We start from the raw sequence: 26,488 nt of genomic DNA on the forward strand, positions 1-26,488 counted from the left end.
ATGATCAAGAAATTCTCACCCAGCTGACTAGTGTTTAAAGGAATCAAACCCTTTTTAAAGATATCAGACATGCAGTCTTATGCAGCTGCCAGTGGGTGACTTGCATAAGGTCTGTCTTTCACACGTGGATTTGGAGTCTATATTCCCTAGAATTGTTACACACTTGAAAAGTGAAGGATCCCCCTCCTCTCTTCGAGCTTAATTCTTCATTTTCACCAGGAGCCCAAGTTGAACTAGTCCAGGGAATGAAACTCTTGGAGCCACTCTGGCGACAAGGAATGGCAGGCCACGTCAGACTCCTAAGGCTACAGGTTCTCAACCTGTTTCCAACAGGGAGCTGTCAGATAACCACTTTCAACAAGAGTAATCTTGTCCTCAGATGCATCCCAGTATCCTTGGAATCCCATGGCACTTGAAAATAGGGACCAGAACAGGGTTTATGCAGTGCATCTGAGGAGAACCCAGGCACAAAGAACTTAGAAAGTCTGATTCCGTGGGAAGTGATGTCTGGGCTTGGGAAGTCAGGATCAAAACTGTGCCAAACTTGGCTATTTCAGTTCACAGGTGCTTGTGTGACCCGTTTCCTTTGTTTCTACATGGATGGGGCTCTAACTTCGAGTTTCAGGTTTGTACAAAATCTCTACATATCATGTGGTTTCTACCCGGAACCATAAATCAGAGCAGGCTCACTTGAAACTGGACCAACAGATGTTCCACAGTCCTTGAACCTGGCATAAATTTCAATTCTGGAACAGAAACCAGACAAAATCATGCAGTTTTGGTTTGTGCTGCAAAAAATAGTTTCTCAGAGTTCTAGACAGGACCCACTACTTGAGAACTACTCCATTAAGTCTGAATTTTTGATAGTTTTAAGTTCAAGCTTTAAAAAACCCCCAAAAAACCAACTCACATAGCATGGTGTGCTTTAACCTGAGTCCGGCAATTGCGCCCCCAGTAGCAATCAGGACGTGATGTGACAGTCACTATAAAATAAACCACCATAATATCACATTTATTGCATAAAGTAATGAATAAAGATGTAGCAGATGACAAAAATCAATGTAGCTGAAATACATTAGGATCCACTGCTGTAAATGGCTTTGCTTAGGTGTTGCTGGGGACAGAAAAGACCTCCTTTTGCAAGAAACTGCTTTAAGTTATACCAGTTTCCTGTCATTTTTACAAAATACATATTGAAGCACAGAAAAACCCATCATGTACTGGGGGGCAAACATGGACCAGCCCTCTGCATAATGACTTGATCCTGCACCTTTGAAGCCACTTGGAGTTTTGCCACTGACTTCAGTGGAAACAGGATCGGGCCTTAAGTACATAAGACATCATGCACCAGTTACAGTTTAGATATACTTCAAAACAGAACATGAGAAAAATATGTAGCGATTATTTTTGCTTCTGTAGTTTTGCCACAGCTATAATGAATGTAAAGCTGAGCAGTCAAACGTGCCTCCCTAGGCATATAAAATGTTACTTATAAAAATTACACACACTAGGCTGGCCTGTCTGCCCCATGCTGTGCTGAAACTCGCAGCAGCATGCTTAGCAGGTAATTGAGTGGAGAAGCTGTTGCTAACAACAAGGACTGTTTGGAAAAAAAAGAGTTGCAGCGCATAACTGAGTTAAAAGTAGATTAACAGAAGGGCTCATCTGCCCCCAACGGGCTGTGGACACATTGGAATTGAAGGAGATACAATTGCCCCTACTATCTTATAACGAAGCTCTATACTGCTCAACAGTTTTACAATGCATATTGGGATGAATTCTTGTAACCAATAAATGACATCAGCCAATATAATTGATATCATTCAAAAAATATCAGCACCTGATTTGCATTTAAATGTGCAAAGAATTTATGATAGCTAAATTATAGTCAACAGCTAGTTGTTCTTATATATTATGCTTTACTTCTGAAGTGTTTTAGTATGCACTTTTGTCCTCAAAAATTTAAAATTTAAAAAAAACAACAACAAGCCATATTGGAGGCAAAGAATCCCCTATGAAGATTTTGGCACTAGCCGCTCTTTGAACTGGTAACACACAAACTTTACAACAACTCATGAGTAAGGCAACCAACCCAAGACCTCACTCCTGCAAAGGGAACCACCAACTGCCCGCAACGGGACTACACCTAGGTGTAAGGACCTGCATGGGAGGATCCATTTAACTGAAAGAGGTTTGACTCGGCGTTCACAGGCCTTCACAGTCATGGGACCAAATTAATTTTTCCCCATTCCTCACCTGGCAATTCAGCAGCAGGAATATTCTGCCTATACTGGTAGGCGAGCTCTCGGAAGCTGCGGAGGCCACAACAATAACAAAGCACTGTGTTCCCAGTAATTCTGTAATCTGGAGAACAAGCCAGTTTGTACACAGCATTAATTTAAATCTCATTTAATCTAATGTCTCAAAAAAATGCAGTGACCACTCTGAGCATGTACATAGACATCTTAGGAAAGCAGGATGTGTTTAGCGCAATCCACTATTACTTATTGAAATGCATGCCACTCAAAATAAACATAAGAATGAAGAGACTTACCTGACAGCATAAAAACTTCTCTTTGAAGAGCTAAGAGACTTTCATTTAACATGTTTTTCCATGTAAAACCCCTGGATGCCAGGTAATCCTGCAATAAGGAATTTAAAAAATGTATATTTAGAACTGGCTAAGAGATATCAATGTAACAAAAATGTAAGTCTAAATAGGTTTTCAAAATGCATTTCATTCTATATTTTAATCCAAATTATTGATATTTCTTTAACCTGACTACCAATATTACCATTGTCAGATCACCGATACTTAAAGTCAGTACTCTATGTTCACCGTGACCCTTCTCCCACAAAGACTAACACAGGTATTTAGCTTTAAGCATTCAAGTAGTCCCACTGCAGGTAAGTGTGTGTGTAAGACTTCACAGGATTGAAGCCTAGTTGAGCAAGGTGAGGTCCTGGTTCATTAGACTCAAAAGCAAAACTTTCATTGATTTCAATGGGGCCAGGATTTTACCCAGTGTCCTTAGCTAAAGACAACATGGATCATGGTCAGGTACATAATATTTGGCATATACTTTAAGTTAAAATTAACTCAAGTGGAGGAAAAAATTGTAATACGCCTAATTTTCTTTGTAGATTTTTTCCCATTATTAATCTTTTGGACATTACACCTCTTAATAGACCTTAGGAACTGGTTTTCTTAGCAAGTCATCATTGATATGTATAAAGCTGTAACACCTGTTTGCTAGATGCAGCTGAATTCCAGAATGTGTCTTTCAGTCATTTAATTTTAACGTGATTTCTTGGAGGGCTCAGGATAGCTTGGAGGGAATTCTAGTTCAAATCTCTACACTTCCTCTGGCACTGAAACTGAAATGGCCAAAAGATGACCCAGAAATAAATACAATACTTCCGGCTGGCCATTTGCTCAGTGAGGTAAGTTTTATACTTGGTCACCTCTGCTGAAAGCTGAAGGACTATTCAGTTTGCCTTTCAGAGACCCACTGGTGGCACACCTAAAACTACCAGCCAGGACACAGCCCTATTGTAAAGATCACCACATGCAACATTGCTAGTGAACACCCTTCTCCCCACCCCCACCCCTCTTGCAGAAAGGATGTTTAGTAACATAAGTTTAGTGCTGGTGCAGAGCAGATAACACAGTGACACCCTGAGCCAAAATCCATTACAATTCATCATCCAGGAATGGAGTGCACTTTAGGCTTGACAGACTACAATATACAATTCCTATGTGTGTCTGTGTGTGTACAGGTATGTATACATAAACACACACTAGATATTAATTACACTCCACTGCGTGAACACTATGTATTTATACACAATCTAAGCGTATATGTTATTTCATGCCATTGGCCTGCTGGGTGACTTTGGGAAAGCCACTTCATCTTAGTTTCCCCATCTGTAAAATGGGAATACTATCACACGACATCAGAGTAAGGTATTATTATATACAGCAGAAACCTGACTCATTAACAGCTCAGAGCAGTTACTGTCCATTGTGTCTTCTCCTGCACTCTTCTCAAAGAGATGTACCAACATGAAAGGCTGAACACATTCCTGATGTCTTTATTCAGTCTTCTAAATTCACTTTGTCTTTGAAAATAATATTTGTCTGAGTAAGAGTTAATGGATTAGGCAAATGGTGTTAAAGTGATGTTGAGTTTGGGGGTGAGGATTGAGTGATTAAATGTAAAACAAAACATAACTCATGGAATTTCAGTTAAAGAATGTTAGTTGTGCCTAGACACTACCTGCATCTCCAGACAGTGAATGAACAAACATCACTCAATTGCTGCCGGACCTACACACAATGGGATGGATAAAGGAGAAGAGTATCTCCTTCTGGATTTCTTGCTTTAAACACCTGGTATGTCACAATCTCAATGTTACATGTTCTCATGCTCATATCCAACATATAGTGATTTTTAAACATACCTTTAGAATATCCGACTCATAATGGTTGTTGTTTAGGATTCCATCTAAACACTTGTCCCCAAGATTTATTTCTGTTAAGAAGAGGAGAAATTATCTTTGTTTTGCAATTTCTAAATAAGTTTTTCTTCTCTAACAAAGATGGATGTTTATGAACACAGTATATGAGTTTATGCAAACACATATTGAAGCATATCATGTAACATCCCAACTTTAGGAACTGATCCAAGATTAGGTACTAAGCACCCCACTACTCATTACAGTCCACAGGAGCCACTGTTGCTCAGCATCTATTAACAATACAATAACCCATTAATTGTGACACATTTTAACGGTATAGTCTAAACGTTTTTGAAGTGGGTAAGGGTCTTCTCTAACATTTTAAGATCTGGCTCTCACTGTTCTTATACAGATTTGTATGTTTTTCTCCTTAGTCTGAAATGTTGCAAAATTCTCTTTAATACCCAAGGTGCTATTTATAGTCACAAAAGTAATTTGCTAGCTTGATCTGATATGATGTCAAAGCGTTAAAGCATGTCAAAGCTAAGGATTATACATTTAAAGAGTTACATGTATGTGGAACATAACGTAGATCCCCTCTCTTTTTCTGTGCCATGACTGTGATTGAGCTAAAACCTAATCTGAACTACAACGTTAGACTGACATTAAAAAATTAAGCTTGGTAAAATCCAAGTAACCGAGACACCATTGTATGCAAAGTGGCTATAGCTGATACAGTGATTCTCCTGCCATACCACAGAATGGTGCCAAGCAGCCAAAACATGCCATCCGAGTGCAGCCCCAATACAAATGACAGAACGGCTGTAGACAAACTGTGCCTGTGAACACAAAGAAAAGCTACGATCAACCCAAGGCAATCACCACTGTCCAGGTATATTGGTCCTACAAAGCAGCACAATAACCCAAAGCTCACAGGGTTTTACACAAAACACTGCTCCGCTGTACAACTAACATGACATAAATGGTGGCTATATGAGAAATGTTACAATACAAAAAGAAAAAAAAAAATCAGTCAGCTAATGCATTTTGCTGCATCACTATGACAACGAAGATATAAGTCTTTCCATCCACACTGTAGTTGAAAAATGCTAATATATTTCAAAACCATTTGCATTAATTGTGCTTATAGTACAGATATAGGAGAAAACAACCTCCCCTCCCCCCCGCTTAATTAAACCCCACAGAAGCAGGAAGACCCTTTCTTACTGTAACAGCACATGATCTGAATAGTCAGAATGTCTTTCAAGACCTAGGATTAACAATAAGAATTAAATTTGTTTTTAGGACAATAAAGTTTACTCACATTGCTGAGGGGCAATATTGGGATTCTGTTCATGCTCTGCTCTTCGGTCTGGCATTGGTTGAAAACAGCACGTGCATATTACATGACTTCCTTGAGAAGGACAGACATACTCCTGGACAGCTAGATTGAAATAAATAAAACCCCAAAGAATTATATAATATGGGACCACAGTACCAATGAGTGTTAGACACACACATCAGCATCCGAAGAGCTGAGAAACTTGACACTTAAGCAATATCACTAAAGTTTTTAGAAGGCTATATGGAAAAATAGGGAAATTGGCATTAAGTCTTCTAAACAATATACCCTTTTACACTATTAAACGACAAAAAACTTTTATTCAATACAGGGAAATAGCTTAAGTAGTAAAAGAACCAATTGCTCCTAAACAGTGTATTTTGGGCAACACAGCTGTAAGTTCTCTTTAGTTTTCTGCTTGTACATTTGACTACATACCTCTCTCATTACACATATACATGCAGACTCTACAGTTGACAAATCAAAACCAATGAATGATTTTTTCAATCAGCTTTGAAACAACAGGAGAAAAAGCTTGATGACCTTTTGATACCACTTTGCTTTTGATGAAACCTTCAATTTTATCCACCAGCAGCAAAATCAAGACGGTCAACCCATGAAGAATGGAGAACAATTTCAGATGACCCTAATCAGTTGATGTTCTACAATTTATTCCCCTCCCTGGGAAATCCAGATAAACCCTAGTAGTTAGTGGATTACTTATTACTCTGACTAGAGTCATCTACACTCACCCTGTATGCGCTACAAATCCTGTAAGCTTTTGAACCCACAGCACTGATAACTCCAATATGGAGTGTTGTAAATCTGCTTTTGTAGTAGTGGTTTGCCCTTTGCTGAAATTCACAAAGACACAGATTATTCTATACTCCCACAAGGGTGACAGAAAATGTTCCACTCAGCTATAACGGATAGCTATTTAAAAGACAGAGCACATAGTATTTGTTAAATAAACAGGAAAGGCTTGACTTATCCCCCAGTAACCTAGGAAAATCATCTTCATGTCTCAAGACTCTAAGAAAGATGCCAACTTTCACAACTCCCCAAGAAAGTGTCCTTTCCTCATAAGTGACATGTATTTCTTAGTGTCCCAGTACCACGTTAACAACAAGCTTTTCATCACACTGACTTGTAGGAAAGTCGGCAGAAGTCGATGGTGCATCTCCCAGTGCTTGCAATCCTCCTGCTTCCCCCTCTTGGCCTGGGCAAGGAAGTGGCTGAATGGAGTGTCGCCGATATCCTGGGCACTGTCTGCACACTATATAAGGCTGACTGAAAGGACAGACACAATCAGGTTACTGGATTTTATACATCTATAGTTTCCAGAGTGGATTCAACTAGCTATTTGTTTCTGTTTTTATAAAGTGTTAGCCTAAACCCAGTAGATAAAATCTGGATAGGGATGCTTACACGTTCAGCAACATAGAGCAGCGAAGCTAAGTATTGCACTCCTAGTTCCTTTCAAATTAGAAAGGGTAAAATAAAAAGGCCACAATTATTTCAGAAGCATTTAAAGTTTTTTAGTTCCAGAAGTGAGTACAAGTAGCCCTAGATTGTTGTAATTTACACTGAGCCCACAAGTGTGCTGGATGCTTTCCAAGACCTACAAATGACACAATGCTTGCCTTGGCTTCCAATCCAAGAAGGCGTAGGAAGGAGGAAAAGGAGGACAAAAAGTTACAACAGTATGTGGTGATTTAGGGCCAGATCCACCATTCTGTTCCACTCCATCCCCTTTGGCACCAGAAACTTGGCTTAGCCAACCAGCTGGGAATCCTCCTTGTATCTGGGAATCCTTCAGTAAAGCACTCGCTGCTCAACATCACCCACTACTGGACCTCTGGTGGAGAGGGAATGCCAGGGGCAGAAGGTAGCATGGCTGGAGCTCTACTCTGGTGATCTTGGGCTGCTTTAGCTTGTGCCAAGACCTGGATCAGCTCCCTGCTGCCTCTATAAATAAGCACTTTATCATTTTTGAGATTATTATAGAGGTTCCAAAACAAACTTGAAAACAAAAATAAATCAAAACTGAACCCTGACAATGTTCATGAAAACATACTGCCAGGGCTTCAAAATGTGGGATGCAATAAAGATTAAACCCCAGTTTTGCAAATGGCTGCAGCTAACACAGTGCTCTAGCCGGTTTGAGACTGCCAGCGCTCAGACCCAATCAAAGCTAAGCCAATGCACATACCTGATATCTGAGGATTCACTATCTACATCCGACAGTTCCAGCAGATCCTCAGAACTTCCTTCTTCATCGGAAAATGACCTTCGCACCTTAGGCTGCAGCATGTCTTGAGTGATTTTGTTTCTAGCATCCATACTACGTACATCCTCTTCATTACGACACTTATCTGCAAAAGAAACACAAATATGAACCTGAAGAAAAAAATAGCTGTAAATCATCAAATCGACTACTCCAGGGCAAAATCATCTCCATCACCTTGCAAGTTTTTAAACAATGTACACAGTATTTATGAACATGTGACTACAGTAGTTGTAGCTATGTAATACAACCTAGAATGTTCGTGTATCTGACATTTTATAAACTCACAAGCGTAAGACTGAAGCCCGTAATTCATAATTCTAGTTCCAGCTCTGCCAATGGCAGTGTATGACCTTGGGTAAGTCAGTTAGGATGAAATTTGCAGGAGTGGGTGCTTAAAGTTCACAGCACCCTTAACGTTTGTTAAGTGCCTTTAGGTCTAGTATTATAAAAAGGTTCCTGTAATAAACTGCTTTCTTTTTCTCTTATGGCAACATGAGAGCAACAGGCAAAATAGTAAGATAGGCAAAGAAGGTTTTATGGATAAAGATCTTTTTCTCTGTTTATATACCTATTTCACACTTAATATCTGAAACATGCTGTATACGTAAGTATATTAAATACACTTCCAACTTGCCTGGATGCTGGATTAAATAGGCTTCAACCAAGTTATTCAGTATATGGTTCTTACAGATACGTTCAACTGGACAACGGCAAGTTGGACAGAGAGAAGACCGTTCCATCCACCCTGAGTAACAGGCAGCACAGAAGGTGTGCATGCAGGGCTGTAAGCTGGAAACACAAACATGTTTACATCACAGGGACAATGAGAAATCCCAAGATTCAAAACAGGCCTTTTACATAAGCTTTAAATACAAAAGTATTTTAAAAGCATGGTCCTTTGATATCTGTTTAGATAATCAAGAAATACCATAAAGAACTTTACATAACGATTTGTATGGAAGTCTGTTTTTCCACTAGTTTTTCTACAGTGAAGATCTGTTTCACAAGGGGCCAGTACTACACAGGAGATTTGAATTGGTGACCACATTTCTGTTACCAATCAGCTGACAGATGTTTAGCAGTCTATTGGAAATTAGTGGATAATCTCAGGATTTAGTAGATTGTAGAAAGCTTGTCTACAATATAAAATAACCCACATTCACAATTAGCGTCGTATTATTGTAAGTCTTGTCAGAGACCAAGGATTTAATATAGACTGGAGCTGGAATCACTCGGCTCTCTTCATCCACGCTTCCCAGACTGCTGTGCTATTAATCTAGCACCTTTGATTACTGAAGGACACTTCTTCATTTTTTAAATTAACTTTAATAATTGTTCAATTACTTTTAAAACAAGTCCCCTATAATTTTGAGCCTTTTCCAAATACATGCTTGATGCAAAGATGCTCACCTTTCCCATATCGAGATGGGAAAAAATCCATTAAAATCATACACTTCAACTGGCATCTCATGTTCAATCTGATCTGCTTTTCTGGCTAAGATACCTGATAAACTCCACTTCACTTCAGTCTAGTGGGAGAAAGCTGGATAGTAGAGTTTTCCCATCAGAAAATGGTAATGTTGATTAAAGAAGAGTTAAAGCCTTGTTTAACCGGCCACTGGCCAAGTGAACTAGAATTCATCATGAGATTTGCTATACCAGATTGACTCAACGGTCCATTAAATCCTGTATCATGCCTCTGACTGTGGTCTCTGCCCAAAGCTTTTTAGGATGGTGAACACTCTACCATTTAAGCTTCTTTGAAAGTCCCAGTCTAAAGCAGCTAGCTAGTTGTTCAATACTGTATGGTGGGGGAAGCGTACATGTTGAAACCCTGGTATATACACTGCATAAAAATAGAAAATCTTACCAACTCTCAAGAGAAACTAGTATTTTACAAAAGACAAACAAACCCCCACGACCCCAAACAGTAGTTATTGTGTTCTCTGTATTTAGTCCCATTTAATTACAGAAGGTTCTTTTTAAACTATAGGTACCTGACACAGTCATGCAGCAATTCCTGGCAGATAATGCAAGTGAGTGTTTCTTCCATTTTGTCTGGTTTTACATTTGTTGTTTTTGCGCCTTCAAATCCAGCTTTAATTATACATTGACTTGGAGCTGTCATCTGAAGAGATGGACTAGCATTCTCATCTGCAGAGAAGACATGTCTCAGTGTTTTAACAATACATGAAATTGGACCATGGGTGTCAGAGCCTTCCTATTTAATGTTACTCAATTAAGCCAAAAAGCTAAGCATTATGATTCATATCTGCTTCCATCACTAGTGTTGTCACAAAGCTGATGTCCTTGCTTTGCAGACTGATCTCTGCACAGTATTACAGTCACAGCCATTACTTTCACTGAGCCAGCAACAGAATAGCAGGAGGCCTGGAGCAGGTCTAAAATCAACAATATTTGATCCCTTTAAATCATACTTTGTTCAAAGTAAACATATTTGCCCTGATGTAATAGAAGCCTGAGGGCATGTGTTTTTAAAAACCATAGTGTTCTGAATAAGGTTTTATATACACACCATTTAAACATATCCTTTAAAGCTCTTCTAGGTTATAGGAGTGCATTTTGGACTCATTTCACTTCAGCAGAGAAAAAAAATAATAATAGTCTTAAACTTTCATAAGATATAGTTAGAGTCTTGGATTCTAATCTAGACTGAACCACTGAACTGCCTACAGAGCCCTGGTAAGCCATTTCAGATCCCTGTGCTTCACTTAACCCAAACGGAATTCTGTGAAAAATTAACAAACCAGCCATGTACGTAACTGGAAGCTTCTGATTACACTGCAGAGTGTCAGTCTTCTTTCAAATCATTTTAACAAAAGATTAAAATAGAAGGCTACATCGTAGGTCACATAATACGGTAATATACTAGCCTCCTTTTATTTTCTTCTTTGCAGGCTCCAAGTCCTCCTCCTCTTCCCTTTGAGGCTCTGATGTAGAACTTTCATTTCTCTCTTTATCAATGATACTTGAAGTGATAGTGGAAGTTTCACTATTTGCATACAGCTGTCCTTGTTCTTCATGTGATGCTCCAGGACACCTAGGTTCTAGAGTGGGGAAAGCAGGCACAGGAATGAAAATAGAGGACTGTGATCCTGTAAAATGAAAGCACAGATTATTAACAGATATGTACAAAGAGGGAACACTGGAGAAACACTATGATATTTTCCATGACACATGCCCATCCCAATTCAATCATCATCTCAATGAGAAAAGGCTATGTCAAACAAAAAATGTGCCGGCATCGTTTGCACGATTATATGTATATCATCTGTCCTAGTTTTCGCAATATACCGGATTATTTGGAGGATCTAAAGAAACTGGTACAGAATCTGTAAATGCTCCGCATCTAAATAGAAGTGCTTATAATTCATTCATAAAAATATGCTCCAGGCCAGTACTTAGTAATAAAAATTCAATCTTGGAGTGATTTTATTCTCTCTCTCTCACATGCACACACACACACACCCTCAGCCCCCACACCTCTTTCTACATATGCAGCCTACCACAGAAGTGGTTGAAGAATCTGTGGGGAGCACAAATAATACGCAGAGTATATCAAGGCTAAGGCACATTTTGAGCAATACTTTGGAAGGAGCCAATATGAGCAGGCAGAGCCAGACTTGCGATCGGATGCTGCAGTATTTGAAGCGTTTAGCAATTTGGGGATGGAGTGAGGTCATGAGACAGACTGCAGTATAGGTGCACAGAAGATTGAGGATAAACTGAAGGTCAGGAGGCAGCCTGCAGTGATCATGTAATTTGGTAAATTGGAAAGACAGCATGAGAGTGGATTTTCACTTGGTTAAACTGGGTGGCAGGTGGGTAGATGAACTGGGGATCACTTCTGGGAACATCTTCTAAATAATTGTCTTTTGTTCTATTTGTCAGATTAAATGATCAATGTGGTCGCTTCTAACCTTAAAAATCTCTGAATGGGAAAAAGTGGACTGGTGAATGGCAGCAGCAACAGTGAGGATTAGAATGGTTCCTCAGTGAGCGAATGCATGCGTGCAAATATTCAGTTGTAGTTAGCTTTGTGATGTGATCTGTATAGTTTCAGTAAGTTTACACTCCAGCTTGATGAGGGCAAAAATCCCCAACAGCTGCACCTAAGTTCCAAGATGGTGAGTGCTGCAAAATTAAAACACTTAATGATTGAAATGCATCTTCTGTGTCCTTGAATTCACACAATTCTCAATTGCCTCTTCGAGCCACTAGGACTAAGCCTATGATTTTCTTATGGAACAAGTTATTAAATTAACTACCGATCAGGTGCTTTGACTTGAACTTTTGCAGGGATTTTGATCATTATCATTCTATCCTCTACAGGAAGAGATTAGTTTCTTAGGATTCAACAGAAGAGTCATAATTTCTGAGGCGCCAACCTTACAAACACTGCACACAACACCTTACCAGATGTTGAAGGATTATCCTGCTCAGCAGATGCCCGCTCGATAAGAGAGGTAGAAGAAGCATTAAAGAGGTTAGATGTAGAAGTAGATGGCTGTGGTTCCTCATAGCAAGATTGAGTGGCTGGCAGTGATGAGGTAATTTGGGTTCCATCATCACTTCTTCCTATATGTGAGGTATCTTTGGTCAGATGGCACGTATTTTCTACATTAGCTTCTGTAACAGGAAAGGAAGTGGAAAGAACATCTCTCTGATAGGCAACCTCAAAAGGTCATGGCTTCAACAGAGTCAATTAACAAGATTTGAAGGAATCAAGCTCTCTTAAAACGGCTACAATTAGTCACAACCACTCATCTCCCTTTTAGTCTTGAACTAATAGTTTTACTTACCTACTGGTTCTTGAGTTACATCTTGTTTTGCATTGAAGGATTCATAGAGATAAGCAACATCTGAAAGGAGAGAAAATGGCAGAAATTTTATTATAATTTTAAAAGTGTTTTTATTTCTCTCCCTCTTACTCTCACCAACTCCTACCCACAGGTGGCTGCTTCTCATATGTTTCCTAAAATGGAGAGGGCCAACAAGAGATTGCTGTTATAGCCAATGTTAATGCTGCTACTTAGGAGGTAATTAGGAACAGAACAGTTAGATCTATTCTTCTCAGACCAAGCTGAATGGCTTTGTCTGAAATTTAGCTTGTGCCAACCATAGAAATTGAGGCTTAAACACTTCCTAACTATAAATTCTGCTGTGTGTCAAGATAAGCTGTGACTACTCTTACTAATACAACTGTACTGGATGTTCTCTCCAGAAGGCTGAGAGGTGAGCTCTAACTATTCGTAAGTTCAATTTTTTATATAATTTTCCTTAGATTTTATTGTAAAAAGTTTAAAGTTAACAATCAAATTCCATATAACATTTTATGCCACTACCCAAATGCTATTCACCGACTAACCCAAAACCTACTTACAAAGCAAATCAGAGCAAATTCTTTTCTTCTCCAGCCTATGGGAACCCTCCAGCTTCCTAACAGAACCCCAGAGATCATCATTGTGTCCCCTTGCTTTTTATCCTCAACCATTTAGGTCCTTCCAACACCCTCTAAATCTGCACTGTGATCAATCTTACTAGCAAAGGAACTATGCAGGATTCTTTTTAGTCTGCTTCAGAATTGCTTAAATAAGACAACTATACATGCCAAAGCTAAGCTCACTCTCAGTCCTTCAAGGCACAGGGGATGAAAAAAATCAGGACTCAGAACTTTAACTGAATGATAGGTACTAAGGCACTAAGCAGCCCTGTTCAAATACATTTTAACTAAAAGAAAATTAATACCTCAGAACATTTGAATCTATCTTGGAACAACGGGGTAAATGAATTCCTCAACTAGTATTGACTACTACAGTGAAATCCCCAAAAGAGGATCAACAAAAGAAATAGTGGATATAGAGATATAGATTTAGAGTGTGTGCGCATGTGTCACTGCTTTCCTGTAAAACCGACATCACAAATTGATAAATCCAGAGTCTAAAAACTGATGGTGAGGTTACAAAAGGGAATTCAGGTTCCAACAGTTATATGCATCTAAAATAAACTGTGGACAAACAGCTTATAAATTTTCCTGTCGTGGCATAGTTGCAAACATAAATTCTAAGACATCTATACTTTCTTACACTTTAGACAAGTCTAAGGCACCAAATTCATCTGGGGCTTAAGTTTTATCTGGGGTTTTAATACCACACCCATCACAGTAGCAGCTATCACTTCATAATAATTCCTGAGCATATGACAGTGTAATAACTTGTTACACTCCCAATCTGCCCACTATAAAATTTCATTTCAGGGATTTACATTCCTGTTTTGGACACAGTAGCTAGAATTTAGTATTTAAAATACCTATACCTTTCATCTATTATAAAGGAAGCCTCTGAAAACTGAACGTTTTCTACTAAAGTAACAAATGCTAAATACTTTATAACCAATTTCATGGCACTGGGTTGGATCCAGGAGACCCAGATTCTATTTCTGGCTTTGCCAATGACATACTGCATGACCTTTGGCTTGTCTCTCCACCTCTCTATGCCTCAATTTCTCCTCCAAGCCTTCATCTATCTTGTCTAATTAGACTAAGTTTTGTAGGGCACGGGCTATTTTCTACTATGTGTTTATAGAGTATCTAGCAAAATGAGGTCGCAATTTCAAACGCGGGCTATAGGCTCTACCATAATACAAATAATAGAAGATGATGATGCTGATAACTAGAGAAGGCCCCCAACATCATGAAAAAATGTGGTTTTAATATTAAAAAGTTACTTGCTCTATCATTCACTGAGTAGCTCTATTCTCACCATCTGATATTCCCTTGTATCCCTTATGACTAGCCAATGCCATTAAAAAAAAAAAGATATCCTCTTACTGTTTTCTGGCTCATTCTTCCTGTAAACAACGTAGATCACATCCCCAGTCTGCAAAGGGCATGTCTGCTTCTTAACCACTTTCAGTTTATTAATTACTGTTCCATTAGTGCTGCAAAGAGAAAGACAGTTATTTAGCTCAAATGCTTTCATAATTATCATGGGGGTTGACTGGGATAGGAAGAAGGTGGGGGGAGAGATATTAGAGAAAATTGCTGGTACTCAAAAAAAAAAAAAAAAAAAAATGTAGCCAAGATTAAGAGAAGCCAGATAACTGAACGGGAAAAATCTGCCCTGTGGGGCTGTTCTGCAGAGTTGCTGAGGACTTCATTACTAGTTTGCGGCTCCTGGGAAGGAAACATGTGGCTAATAGACAGACAGAGACAACGATCCCTTACATTTGGAGAATGGCTCAAAATAATTAGAGAATTGCTCCCTACGGAATGAGTTACAGCTAAGATAAACGGAAGACAGAAAGGGACAGAAGTAGTAGAACATCTCAGCCACCTATCTGAAAGTGCTAAATTGTAGTGTTGGGATTAACATTGATAGAAAGGACTCTCTTTTAAACTGTTTATGGGGTGGAAGAACCCATTTTCTGTACAACCAGGGACCGCATGCTGGCCTTTCTTTCCTTCCTCCTCCTCCTCTCAGATGTTGAACGTTTAAAATGCCAAAGGTTGAAGATTGGAAATGATTCTGGTTATTAGTGACTCTAGTCAGTTATTTTATTCTTATTTGAGTTAGAAAATGAATTGCTGGAATTATTTTTTATTTTATTTTTTAAGGTCTATAAGTTTTCAACATCACACTCTTGAGCTACCACCTGTGGATTACTGACAGAAAGAAGAAAAGAAGGAAGTATCTATTTTTCCAATGATGTTTACCTCAACTATTTTGGGTTGCCAACTTTCCAGTCGCACAAAACCAAACACCCTTGCCCTGCCCCTTATCTGAGGCCCTACTCCGCTCACTCCATCCCCCCTCCCTCCGTCGCTCGCTCTCCCCCACCCTCACTCACTCATTTTCACCAGGCAGGGGAAGGTCCCTTTTTGACCGGGTGTTCTGGTGGAAACTGGACACCTGGCAACCCTAAGAAAGTTAATAGGGGGAAAGAACATGTACATGCACTTAAATGGAGTTAAAAGCCAAGCTAGATGGAATCATTTTGAAGTGGAAACACCCTTCAAAAAAAATTATCTGAAGACTTAAATTTGGAAACACATCAGTGCACAGTACCACCAGCTACTGATTAAATATCTAATTATGTCTATCTTCACTCATTCTTTTTGGGATGTACCACTTCATACAGTTGCTATAAGTGTTTTAAAATCAAGTCAAATTACACTGAAATTAGTAATTTCAGGTCTGTTGCAATATTGGCATTTTTTAAAAGCCTCATAGAACTAAAGGAGTTCAGATTTCTGCCATCCAAGAACTCAGCAACTAATACTATATGTATAAAGATGCCCACAGAACATTGGGGCTTTTTTGTTGTTGTCTATGCCAACCCTCGGTACTGTAAATTTTTACTGCCATCTTGTGGATGAACTTAGTTACTCACCCAGACCACAGCCCAGATTTTCCCGAACGTACCATAGTTAGTTTCTATTTCATGGTGGAAAATTATCTAGAAACAAATCCCATCCTTCTCTTCTCATTATTTATCCTTTTAAACAAAAACAGCTCAGAAGAAAGGCCTTCAGTCAGCTATTTACACAAGAAGAGAAAGTAAAGAGATTGTTAAATATCCAGAAAGATTAACGATAGGAAGTCAGAAGCACTGCTAGGAGAAATCACTTTTGAGGTGGCACTAAGTGATTTCTCAGTCAAGAAATATATTGCTTCCCCCTCATCAGACGTACTTTTATATTGTACATGGATAAGTCAACCAACACAGCGCAAACTGCAAGAAATGCTGTTTTGAAGGTCCCCTGCAGAGGGGAGGAAAAACGTTTGACTTATTTCCTTCTTTGCTCCTTCATTAAAAATTTTTTTTTAAAAAAAGAGAGTAGAAAATTTAAATAAATATTTTCTCCTTGTCTTTTTACATTAGAAATACAGCTCCTGCTGAGGCTGGAAGACTCTATGATGACCGGAGAAACAGCAAAGTGCATCACCAAAGTCAAGAGAATGAAAGTTGAGCAATTAGGAGGGGAAGGGAATTTTAGTCAAACTGTGAAAAAGAACATTTTTGATTTGTTATTATTTACCTATGTTAAATGACAAAGAAATATTTTGAATCAAGGAAACCATTGTTAAAGATTAAAAGAACTGACTAAAACTTCTTCAATCTCCTTCAATCAAGTATTATTGCTCACAGTGACCACTGAGACCTGCTGGAGGTCTGCCAGCAAAACTCCAGAAAAACAAACAAATACAAAAAACCCAAATCATTTGGGCCTTCTTCATAATAGTAAAACAGCAACAACAAAAAAGGGGGGGGAAAATGACCAATTTTTAAAGAAACCTTTATAAGTCTCCTTTAAGTAATGCAGAATAATTTTCAGGGATTATTTTATACAATGAAACAATTGCACTAATTTGGATTACAGTTATATCAGACTGGCTACTCATGCAAAGTATCAAAGGGAACAACTCTGCTTGCAACATTACCCATCTGGACAGGTTTCAACAGAAAGACACAACCACTACTCTAATGAAATAAGAGTCATATCTGAGTGTTTAAGCAGTGGTCTATGTACACGATGATGCAAAAACCACAGGCACAAAGTCTCAAGTCTTGTTTTGAAGTGTACATAAATATCAGGTGGAGGGAAAAAAAACAGCTCAATCTGATAAAATAAAGAATATCTCTTAGTGATCTTCAGATGGTTTCTGGCCCCAAGATTTATTGCCATAATGAGGGCAAATATATGAACTTTAAAAAATTTCAATACAAAGGGTTTTATAAGTACCATTAACATAATTATTAAGCAGTTCTGCCAAATCCCAAAATGGGCATAAGGGACTTTAAGGTGTTTTAGCTAAATGCTTATTAGAAAGATGTGCACTCTTGGATATCAGACAGTGAAGTTTGCTACTGGGAGGAAAAAACATGCCAAAACTGCTGCCAAATCAACACCAAAGCTTGAATCCCACACACATTTCCATGCAGGTGAATCTCTGTGCTCCTGCAGACTCCCATTGACTTGAACAAAGCTCTGACTACACCAGTCATTTGGGGAACCACGACCCATATCATCATCCTTAACAAAGCCAAATGAGGAAATCAGCAGGGCAGCAGATGAGCAATCTTTGGTCAAAGTTTCTCCTCCTCCAGCTGCCCAGAGATTCACTTGTTTAATAGAAAGGGGGGTGGGGAGGGAAATCACATCACTCAAAGATAAGCACCCAAGTTTTTGCTAAACACTAAAGAAAACTGAATGTGTTTAAAATTAGATCTTAGCCAATAATACAGGAAATTGTCACATTATTTTGTGCATCATATCCAGTTTCAGGGCTCTAACCAGAGAAGTCTAACACTTTGTGGAGTGTCTGGCTATCACAAAATGGATTTTTTACATACAAACATAAAAAATGGCTAAATTTATGTATTTATCAGGCACTACAAATCGTTGCACTGCAAGTGAAGAAGAAAGTCTAATGTGTCCCAAGTCCAACAGACATTCCTTGTGATTCAGTACTAAGCCAATGCCAACCAGCTGTATTGTTTTGGAGTGAGAGGAGAAGGAAACTCAGCTATCAGATGAAACATAAATCCAGGTCATAAAAGATCCCACAACACTTTTCTTAAGACTAGAAATATAAATCTCTGTATCCTGACCCAATTCCCATTTGGGTAGGGTATAGCGGTGCAGCTTATCCCATACGATTCTGTCAACGTGCCTCTTGGCTCTGGAAGGGCCAATCCAAAAGTTAAGAGTGTAGTTTGCTTATTTAATGCAGGCACACACACAAAAACTGCCCAATGGAGGACAGGGAAAGGCCCTTCAAAAGTCTACCTCAATCTCATGAGTTGCATTTGAATTTTTGTTTTTAAGAAAGAATTAATTACTTTTCCCTGGGACAAGCCAACTGTTCCGTGAATGAAACTGATTAAGTAATCTAATACAGTATTGTTTCTTCTAGTAAATGCTAAGGGCTTGTCTACACCAGCAATTTACAGTGCTGCAACTTTCTCGCTCAGGGGTGTGAACCCTTCCCCCCTGCCGAACGCTGCAAGTTTCAGTGCTGTAAAGCGCTAGTGTAGACAGTGCACCAGCGCTGGGAGCCACGCCCCTTGTGGAGGTGGGTTTTTTAGAGCGCTGAGAGAGCTCTCTTCCAGCGCTGTGCCACGACCACACAAGCCATGCTGAAGCACTGCCGTGGCAGCACTTTAGTATTGCCAGTGTAGACTAGCCAAGGCACTTTCTGGGTGGAAAAAGCTTAGATATACAACTTCTTACGGCCAGTTTGACTCTGTATAGCTCAGCTGATATTGACAGCAGGCCTTGAATATCAGAGGTCTCAGACAAATTCTGAGAGAGGAGAAGCTTAATCTTCTGCAAGTAGTAAGGCAGTCAGGACTGTCTTCCTATTCCATGTGTGGTTACAGTGCTTTAAGTCAACTCTCACCCATGCACAGACAGAATATATAAAAGGCCTTCTTCCTTTTTGTCAGGTATGTGAAAATATAACATGCCATGTTCTCAGTTGTGGAAGAGAGGCATTACTTTGGGTTGTAGCCTTTCAGTGGGGCTAACAGTGCATCTAGCTCCACCCTTCCACAAACTACACTCTTGCAACGTTGACAGCAAAGTCTTATTTAGCTCAGTAGTTAGCTACTCTCTTCTACTGGCTGCCCCTTTTTGTTAGCTAGCGACCTGAGCTCTCCTACTCCATGAGTGTCTGGAGAACAAGCTGTGTGTGTGTGTGTGGGATCTGACACGTGAGTTGAGGGGTCAGAGGGAATATATTATGGCAGAAGAAGGGTAGGAAGAGAAGACTTAGGCTTTGTCTACATTAGCACTTTTGTCAGCAAAACTTTTGTCAGTCAGGGGTGTGAAAAAACGACCCCTTGAACAACATAAGTTTCACCTACAAAGCACCTCTGTGGGCAGCACTGTGTCAGTGGGAGACACTCCCCTGCTGACACAGCTACCACCACTTCTTGGGGGTGACTTAATTATGCCGGTGGGAGAGCTCTCGCCTGTCCGCATAGAGCAGCTACACAGGAGACCTTCCAATGGTGCAGTTATAAGGTCCATAGTGTAGACATAGCCTTAGAAGGCAAAGATAAATGTGGTTGGGGTGGGGTGACCCACTTCAAATTCCTATTTGAGAATTCCATTCCCCCGTTATTAAATTTGACTGTAGCTCCCACACGGTCAGGTCTGTTCATTCATTCATTCGGAACTGTCAGGGTCTATTCTTTGTGTTTTCAACCTTGTCAAGTGTGGGACAGCTGAACTGCTGGATGAAGTCCCTAAGCCCTTTATTAGGCAGACAGATTACAGTTGCTCATGATACTTCGTGCTCTCTACTCTGCAGCTTCTGCTAGTTCAAGACTTTTCCCTACACGCAAAGATAAAAGTATTTCCTGCCTTATAAAAAGAAAAAAATACGTGGCCTAAGTCAATGTCAGAAGTAAGTTTCTGGCCCCGGAAAGAATCCCACTTGCAACATCATATCTACCAACTCTGATCAAGAGAATGAGGAGGGAGTGGATAAGTAAGGGCATGTCTTCACTAGCATGGCAGCGCTTTAACATGGCTGTGTAGTAGCGGCAAAAAACTGTAGCTGTAAAAAAAAAACCACCCCCACGAGGGGAGTAGCTACCAGAGGTGGGAATGTGGCTCCCAGTGCTGGTGCACTGTCTACACTGCCACTTCACAGTGCTGAAACTTGCAGCGCTCAGGGGCACACCCCTGAGCGAGAAAGTTTCAGCACTGTAAAGCGGCAGTGTAGACAAGGCCTTAGTTAAATTTTGCCAAAGGAAACTGTTGACTAGACCCCATACATCCTGCAACAGGCAAGAAAAATTATACATCCCAGCTAACTTGAACAATGTCCCAATAACTATGTGGGTGAAACCAGTAAATCACTTCATTCTACAGTAGTGATTAGAAAATGAAACAAGTCAAAAACATCCTATCACCTGTGGGTGAACACTTTTCACAAAGCGATCACTCTCTATCTGACCTATCAGTCCTCCTCCTCAAAGGAAACCTGCACAACAACACTTTCAAAAGACAAGCCTGGGAGCTTAAATGTATGACTCTGCTAGACACTAAAAATCATGGACTGAACAGAGAAACTGGATTTATGGCTCATTACAACAAGCTGTAAAGCACTAACCCCCTCTTTTTGTTCTATGACTATAGAGGTGTCAATGGGCCATTCTACCTTGAACAGTCCCTTACAGTATGTGCTAATTATTTATGCTAAACAATCTGTTCCACCTTGCATTTAACTGTGATGCTGAGAGTACCTTTCCCAAATCTGAAGAGCTCTGTGTATCTCAAAACTTGTCTTTCTCACCAACAGAAGTTGGTCCAGTTAAAGATACTGCCCCATCCATTTTGCGTCTCTAATATCCTGAGACCGACATGGCTAGAACAACACTGCATAAGCTCTCACCAGCATTCTTGTAACCCAGCAGGAAATAATCTCTCCCAGAAGAGCAAGTTTGTTGGCCCTGATCCCGCAAAAACTTATGTGCTGAACTTTATGCACTATGGTGTAGTTCTATTAACTACTCATGGTGAGCTAAGGGCATGGCTACACTGGAAACTTGAAAGCACTGTCGTGGGAACACTCCCGCATCAGCGCTTTGAAGTGCAAGTGTGGTCACACGCAAGCGCTGTGAGGCTCCTGGTAATCCACCTCCACGAGGGGACGAGCGGCTCCCAGCGCTCGGAGCCAGCCTACTCTAGTGCTTTAAAGCGCTCAGACTTGCTGCGCTCAGGGGGATGATTTTTCACACCCCAGAGCCAGCAAGTTAGACCTCTATAAAATGTAAGTGTAGACAAGCCCTAAATTAAGCACATAAAGGCCCTAATTGTGGAAAGATTCATGTAAGCATTATATCACTAAATAATAACTCCCTGAAATACTGATTAGAGGAAAGAACTAAAAAAAAAAAAAAAAAAAAAACTTCTGATAACAAATGACTAATGGCAACATCAACAGCTACAATGTTGTATTGAGCAATTTCAATTATTTAATTAAGTTTAATGATTTATAATGTTACCTATTAGGCCCCACTCTCTCTCTCCTCTCCACCTGAAGTGCTTGAGGTGACAAAATAATTTCAAAATATAATACAATAGGCATAAGTATTTATACGGTGCTCATTACCATAGATCCAAAAGGGAGCTCAAACTATAAATAAAGCCAAAATCCAGACAACCCTTCAAGCCCCAAAGTTCCTATGAAATACTAGCTACCTTCAGAGATATTTTAAACACCAAAAGGAATAACAAATACGAATCTCTATTCATATCCATTGCACGTTTTTGAGGTTGTCAGTACAAATGTATTTCCCCCCCGAGAAGCTGGCGATGGAGGTAGGGAAGAGAGATAATATAAGGAATGAGTATGCCATATACTAATTCACCATGAACAGTTTTTAAAAACTCCTAAAGTCACTGATAATTTTTTTCACAATGCTATAATTGCAATCACATAATAAGACACACAGTATACAAAACTACCAGGCCCTCCCCACCATCAGTTTGTTTTTCATCCAGTAAGCTAGGCATTCCATTGGGGGGGGGGGGGGGCGGAGGAGTTTTAGGGATTGCTGGAAAAAACTAACACCTAAAAATAAGAGACTTACCAACTACTCTCTGATATGTACAGCTAGCTCCTTTCATGAGCACTAAACAGAATTTTACTCTAGCAACCAGTAATAAAAGTTTAAAGCAGGGCTAACCTGGTATCTTCCAATGATACTTGTCCAGATTCTTCATCCACTGTAATCTTACAGTGATCTCCAGACACCAGTTTGTTGCCAGGAAAGGACAAGTCACAACCTTAAAAAGAAAATGTTTATGATCAATATGTTTATAAATATCCCATGAGTATTTACATAGGCAGATCCCATCACAGAGACTGATCAGTCCACTTAAAACTCTTTTTAAAAATAAGATTTTCTTATATGTGTTAGCACCATCTTTAAATTATTAAAGACAAAGAAAATTTAAAATCCAGCGCAGTTCACTGCCATTAGCCAGGAGTATTAAGGGGAAGGTTAGTAATGATTTGAGGGGTGATGGGAACCTTCACCATTTTGACACTACCTTAATCCCTCCTTCCCAGCCATATTCAAGGCTCCACAGATAAGACACCGTTCCATCTTGCAACAACACTTCCCTTGTAAGAGAGGCCATAACTAAGGAACATGATTCATATTCTCCCATTCATAGTCTGGCCCTGGATTACTTCCCAGCACATTCAATCCTCCCTAGACAGGGCAGAGAGACATCTGGGTGTAGTAGATCTAGAAATAAATAAGTCACCCACCACACCCCCTGATAATAGTTTACCACTGTTTTTCCACACCTGATGTCCATGGGACAATTAACAGCTTCTGAGTACAACTTGTGTCGCACAACTTCATGACCTTGTGATTCTTGCTGAAAGCGATTAGAATGCCGTAGTTTCACTCAGAAGTAGTATAGCACTTTCACACCGGTGTACCCCATCTACTCTTTGTGGCTCTTGGAATATAGTGTAAGGGCCAGGAAGAAGAGAGGAACAGCATGGACTAAATGAATTTTTTCAGAATCCCACATATTTTTCTAATAGGATAATGGTGCCAACAATATTTTGCTGAGGAGTAGATAGCAAATTTTGGTTATGTATTTTTCTAACTGAACACTTTAGTAATCTAACTGTGAAATGATTATGAGAGCAATTCAGCAGGCAAAAGTCAATCTTTATCTGCCATGTAAGCCCACGGAAATTCAATTAGAAGATTTCCTAGTGTGGACATCTTGTTGGTTATTAGCCATATTTAGCAATACAGTCATCAAAAAGGGCAACAAATGTATGGTACTGAATTTAACAGACAAAAGATATTTAGATTTTCCCTATAATATGTTCCATGAATTCCATTTTGACTGACCATATAGAGTCTATAAACTACAATATACTTTCATTGATGCTGGGTGCTACAACATGATATGCACTGAGTTGATGGACAGGCAACTAAAGTTAGTGCCAGTTGGCACAGTGCAAGGTTAAGTGGATAATTTGCCTTAAACATGGAATTGCCTTAAAATTAAGTCAAATAGTCATCACTTTTAAACCCAGAAACACTTGCATTTCAAATCAGCTCTCACAGAAATGATTTTAATGTTAGCAACCATCATGCAGCCAGAAGAATTAAGGCTTTTTTGGATTGTAGGTGTGTGTTGAAGTGTGAAAATGTAGCAGTGCAGACCCTCCACGCCCCACCCCACTTTTTTTTTTTTTTTTTTAAATCACAAGAGCTAAAGGAGAGAGTAGTGACAAAATGGGTATGACATGACAAAACTTGGTTTGAAATGTAGTGCTTTTTTATTTGCACAGAAACAATCAGGGAAATCAACAAGACAAATTCACGGGATTGGGTGTTTGTGATATCACCAAGAACCCCGTTAAAAAAGAAAGCCAAAGACAGGGAGAGAGCACAACTTTTCTCTCATGGAAATGACAGAATAGGGAACAAGGGATTTTGTGGCAAGCATTGAGGTGGGCCTCTTCTAACCTACCTCCACCTTATCCTCACACCAGATACCAACATACCTGTCATGTCTCAGAGTCCATCTTCATATATTTTTAAGGCCAGCAGGGACCACTATGATCACCTAGTCCAACCTCTAGCAAATCACACGCCATCTTACCTTTCTTCCGCCCAATTGTCCATTCTCTTTTCAGCAGTAAGACATGGGGCTCTGCTTCATCAGCACCTAACCGGATCAGCTTCCCCCAAGGCTGCTGCTGCTGGTTTTGGTCTCCTCCTTCAGAATGCTCCATTTGGATTCACATCTGATCAAATAAATAAATAAATAAATAAATCACAAGACACACAGAGGAAAAGTTTCATTTGGAAACAGTAGGGTTTCTCTCCCCAGTTCTCACAAACATACCCCTCCTACTTCCCTTCCCATCTGTTCTTCCTCTCGCAGCTTTCACAGCTATGATTCTCTCTCTCTTTCCCCAGCCTTCTCTCCCCGCCTATCCTTCTTCCCCTTCTTGTCTGTTCGCTGTCCCAAGCCATCACTTCCCCTCTCATCTCTTTATTTCCAGACCCCGCTCCCCCGCAGCAGCAGCCCCTCAGACACCTGCCCACACACCAGCCCCAGCTCTCCTGCATTGCTCTGGTATGTGGGCTGAAGTCCCTCCACTCTACTCCCCGCTCCCTTCCTCTCTAGGGCAAGCGGGGCCCCCCTCGGAGCCTGGCCCTCCAAGGCCTCTCACAGCCCTGAGGGTGAGACACACAGGAGCCGGGCTGGGGCTGCTGGCAGGGCCCCGTCCTCCCTCCCCCAACGTCCCTCCCGCTCACCGCCGTGCCCCCAGCCCCAGGGGACTTGAGGGGGTTCACAGCGATCCCCTCCCCCACCGCCAGCCTCTTACACCCAGTCCTGCCGCGGAGGCTGCTGCTGTCAACAGACATTGCCAGCCATCAGCTGATCAGACTCTGGGCGGGGCCCCGAGCTCCCCCACGCCTCCTATTGGAGACCAGAGCAGGGTCACCATAGAGAACCCAGAGGGCGGGGAGGCAAGGGAAGAAAAGGCTTCCGCTCCCATCACAGAGCTGGCCGCGCTAGAGCGCCGCTTTCCTCCGCGCTAGGCAGCCATCTTGGATTGGGGAAGCCAACCGACTATTGAGGCGGAGGAAGGACGGCGGCGGCCATCTTGGAGGTGGGCACCAGTGGCGAGGGTGCGTCGGACATTTTGGATGTGGGCACTGTTCCCTTTTGTGGTAATATATTCATCACAGAGCCCGCTGGCGGCCATCTTTGTCATGGGCAAAATGAATGTCCTATAACAATTACCCTCAAAGAGTAATAATGTTTATAATAACAGACATTGACCTCTGTGATACCTTCATTTCTGTTAAATATCGAGTAATTAAGCTATAGTTAATTTGATTATAACAAAATCCACAGAGTTTAGCTGACACAGAATGAACCAGTACCATGGTCTTCCCAGTGAATTGCTCCAGATATAATTCTGCACTGAAAGGGAAAAACTAAATATTGATTTCGTGCCCAGTCTTTCCAGTTTTAAATACTTGAGAGACACTTAATTAGAGACTCTTAAATACAAGCATGGGGTGGGACTTAGAAAGCTCCAAATGTTAGAAAAGCATGTATTTCTCCTTCCTCCCTGCTACAGTTGCCAATTTTGGTTGGACGTATTCCTGGAGGTTTCACCACATGACATAATCTATAATTAAAGATTGATCTTTAATTCCTGGAGACTTAAGGAAAATTCTGGAGGGCTGGAAGTAACCCAAATTCCCCCCCGGCTTTAAAATATTTTTTAAATATAATAATACATTTGGGGTTCTTTGTGTGCCTTTTGGTATGAGCCTTTAGGGTGCATTTGGGT

General features: G+C 40.3%; 1 protein-coding gene across 7 annotated transcripts in view; it reads right to left on the reverse strand.

The window, feature by feature from the left end:
- Positions 1 to 25,764, reverse strand: part of CHFR (checkpoint with forkhead and ring finger domains) — a 30,261-nt gene extending 4,497 nt beyond the window's left edge. Inside the window, exons 1-18 of one of the 7 annotated variants that reach the window (XM_043529762.1) lie at positions 25,508 to 25,764; positions 24,775 to 24,919; positions 22,821 to 22,920; positions 14,944 to 15,053; positions 12,917 to 12,976; positions 12,531 to 12,743; positions 10,988 to 11,161; positions 10,091 to 10,247; positions 8,728 to 8,882; positions 8,016 to 8,178; positions 6,951 to 7,093; positions 5,786 to 5,905; positions 5,217 to 5,300; positions 4,465 to 4,535; positions 2,555 to 2,642; positions 2,257 to 2,364; positions 911 to 983; positions 691 to 746 (exon numbers count right to left, since the gene is read on the reverse strand). In XM_043529762.1, coding sequence (XP_043385697.1) covers positions 691 to 746; positions 911 to 983; positions 2,257 to 2,364; positions 2,555 to 2,642; positions 4,465 to 4,535; positions 5,217 to 5,300; positions 5,786 to 5,905; positions 6,951 to 7,093; positions 8,016 to 8,178; positions 8,728 to 8,882; positions 10,091 to 10,247; positions 10,988 to 11,161; positions 12,531 to 12,743; positions 12,917 to 12,976; positions 14,944 to 15,053; positions 22,821 to 22,920; positions 24,775 to 24,907 — 2,008 coding nt within the window. In that variant the 5' untranslated portion in view covers positions 24,908 to 24,919; positions 25,508 to 25,764. Of the gene's footprint in view, positions 1 to 690; positions 747 to 910; positions 984 to 2,256; positions 2,365 to 2,554; positions 2,643 to 4,464; positions 4,536 to 5,216; positions 5,301 to 5,785; positions 5,906 to 6,950; positions 7,094 to 8,015; positions 8,179 to 8,727; positions 8,883 to 10,090; positions 10,248 to 10,987; positions 11,210 to 12,530; positions 12,744 to 12,916; positions 12,977 to 14,943; positions 15,054 to 22,820; positions 22,921 to 24,774; positions 24,920 to 25,436 lie in introns of all 7 variants that reach the window. The other 6 variants (XM_043529760.1, XM_043529763.1, XM_043529761.1 and 3 more) reach the window with 6 other exon arrangements.
- Positions 25,765 to 26,488: the final 724 nt, after the last annotated feature.

This window comes from Chelonia mydas, chromosome 15 (assembly GCF_015237465.2).
Source record: "Chelonia mydas isolate rCheMyd1 chromosome 15, rCheMyd1.pri.v2, whole genome shotgun sequence".
Classification (NCBI taxonomy): domain Eukaryota; kingdom Metazoa; phylum Chordata; order Testudines; family Cheloniidae; genus Chelonia; species Chelonia mydas.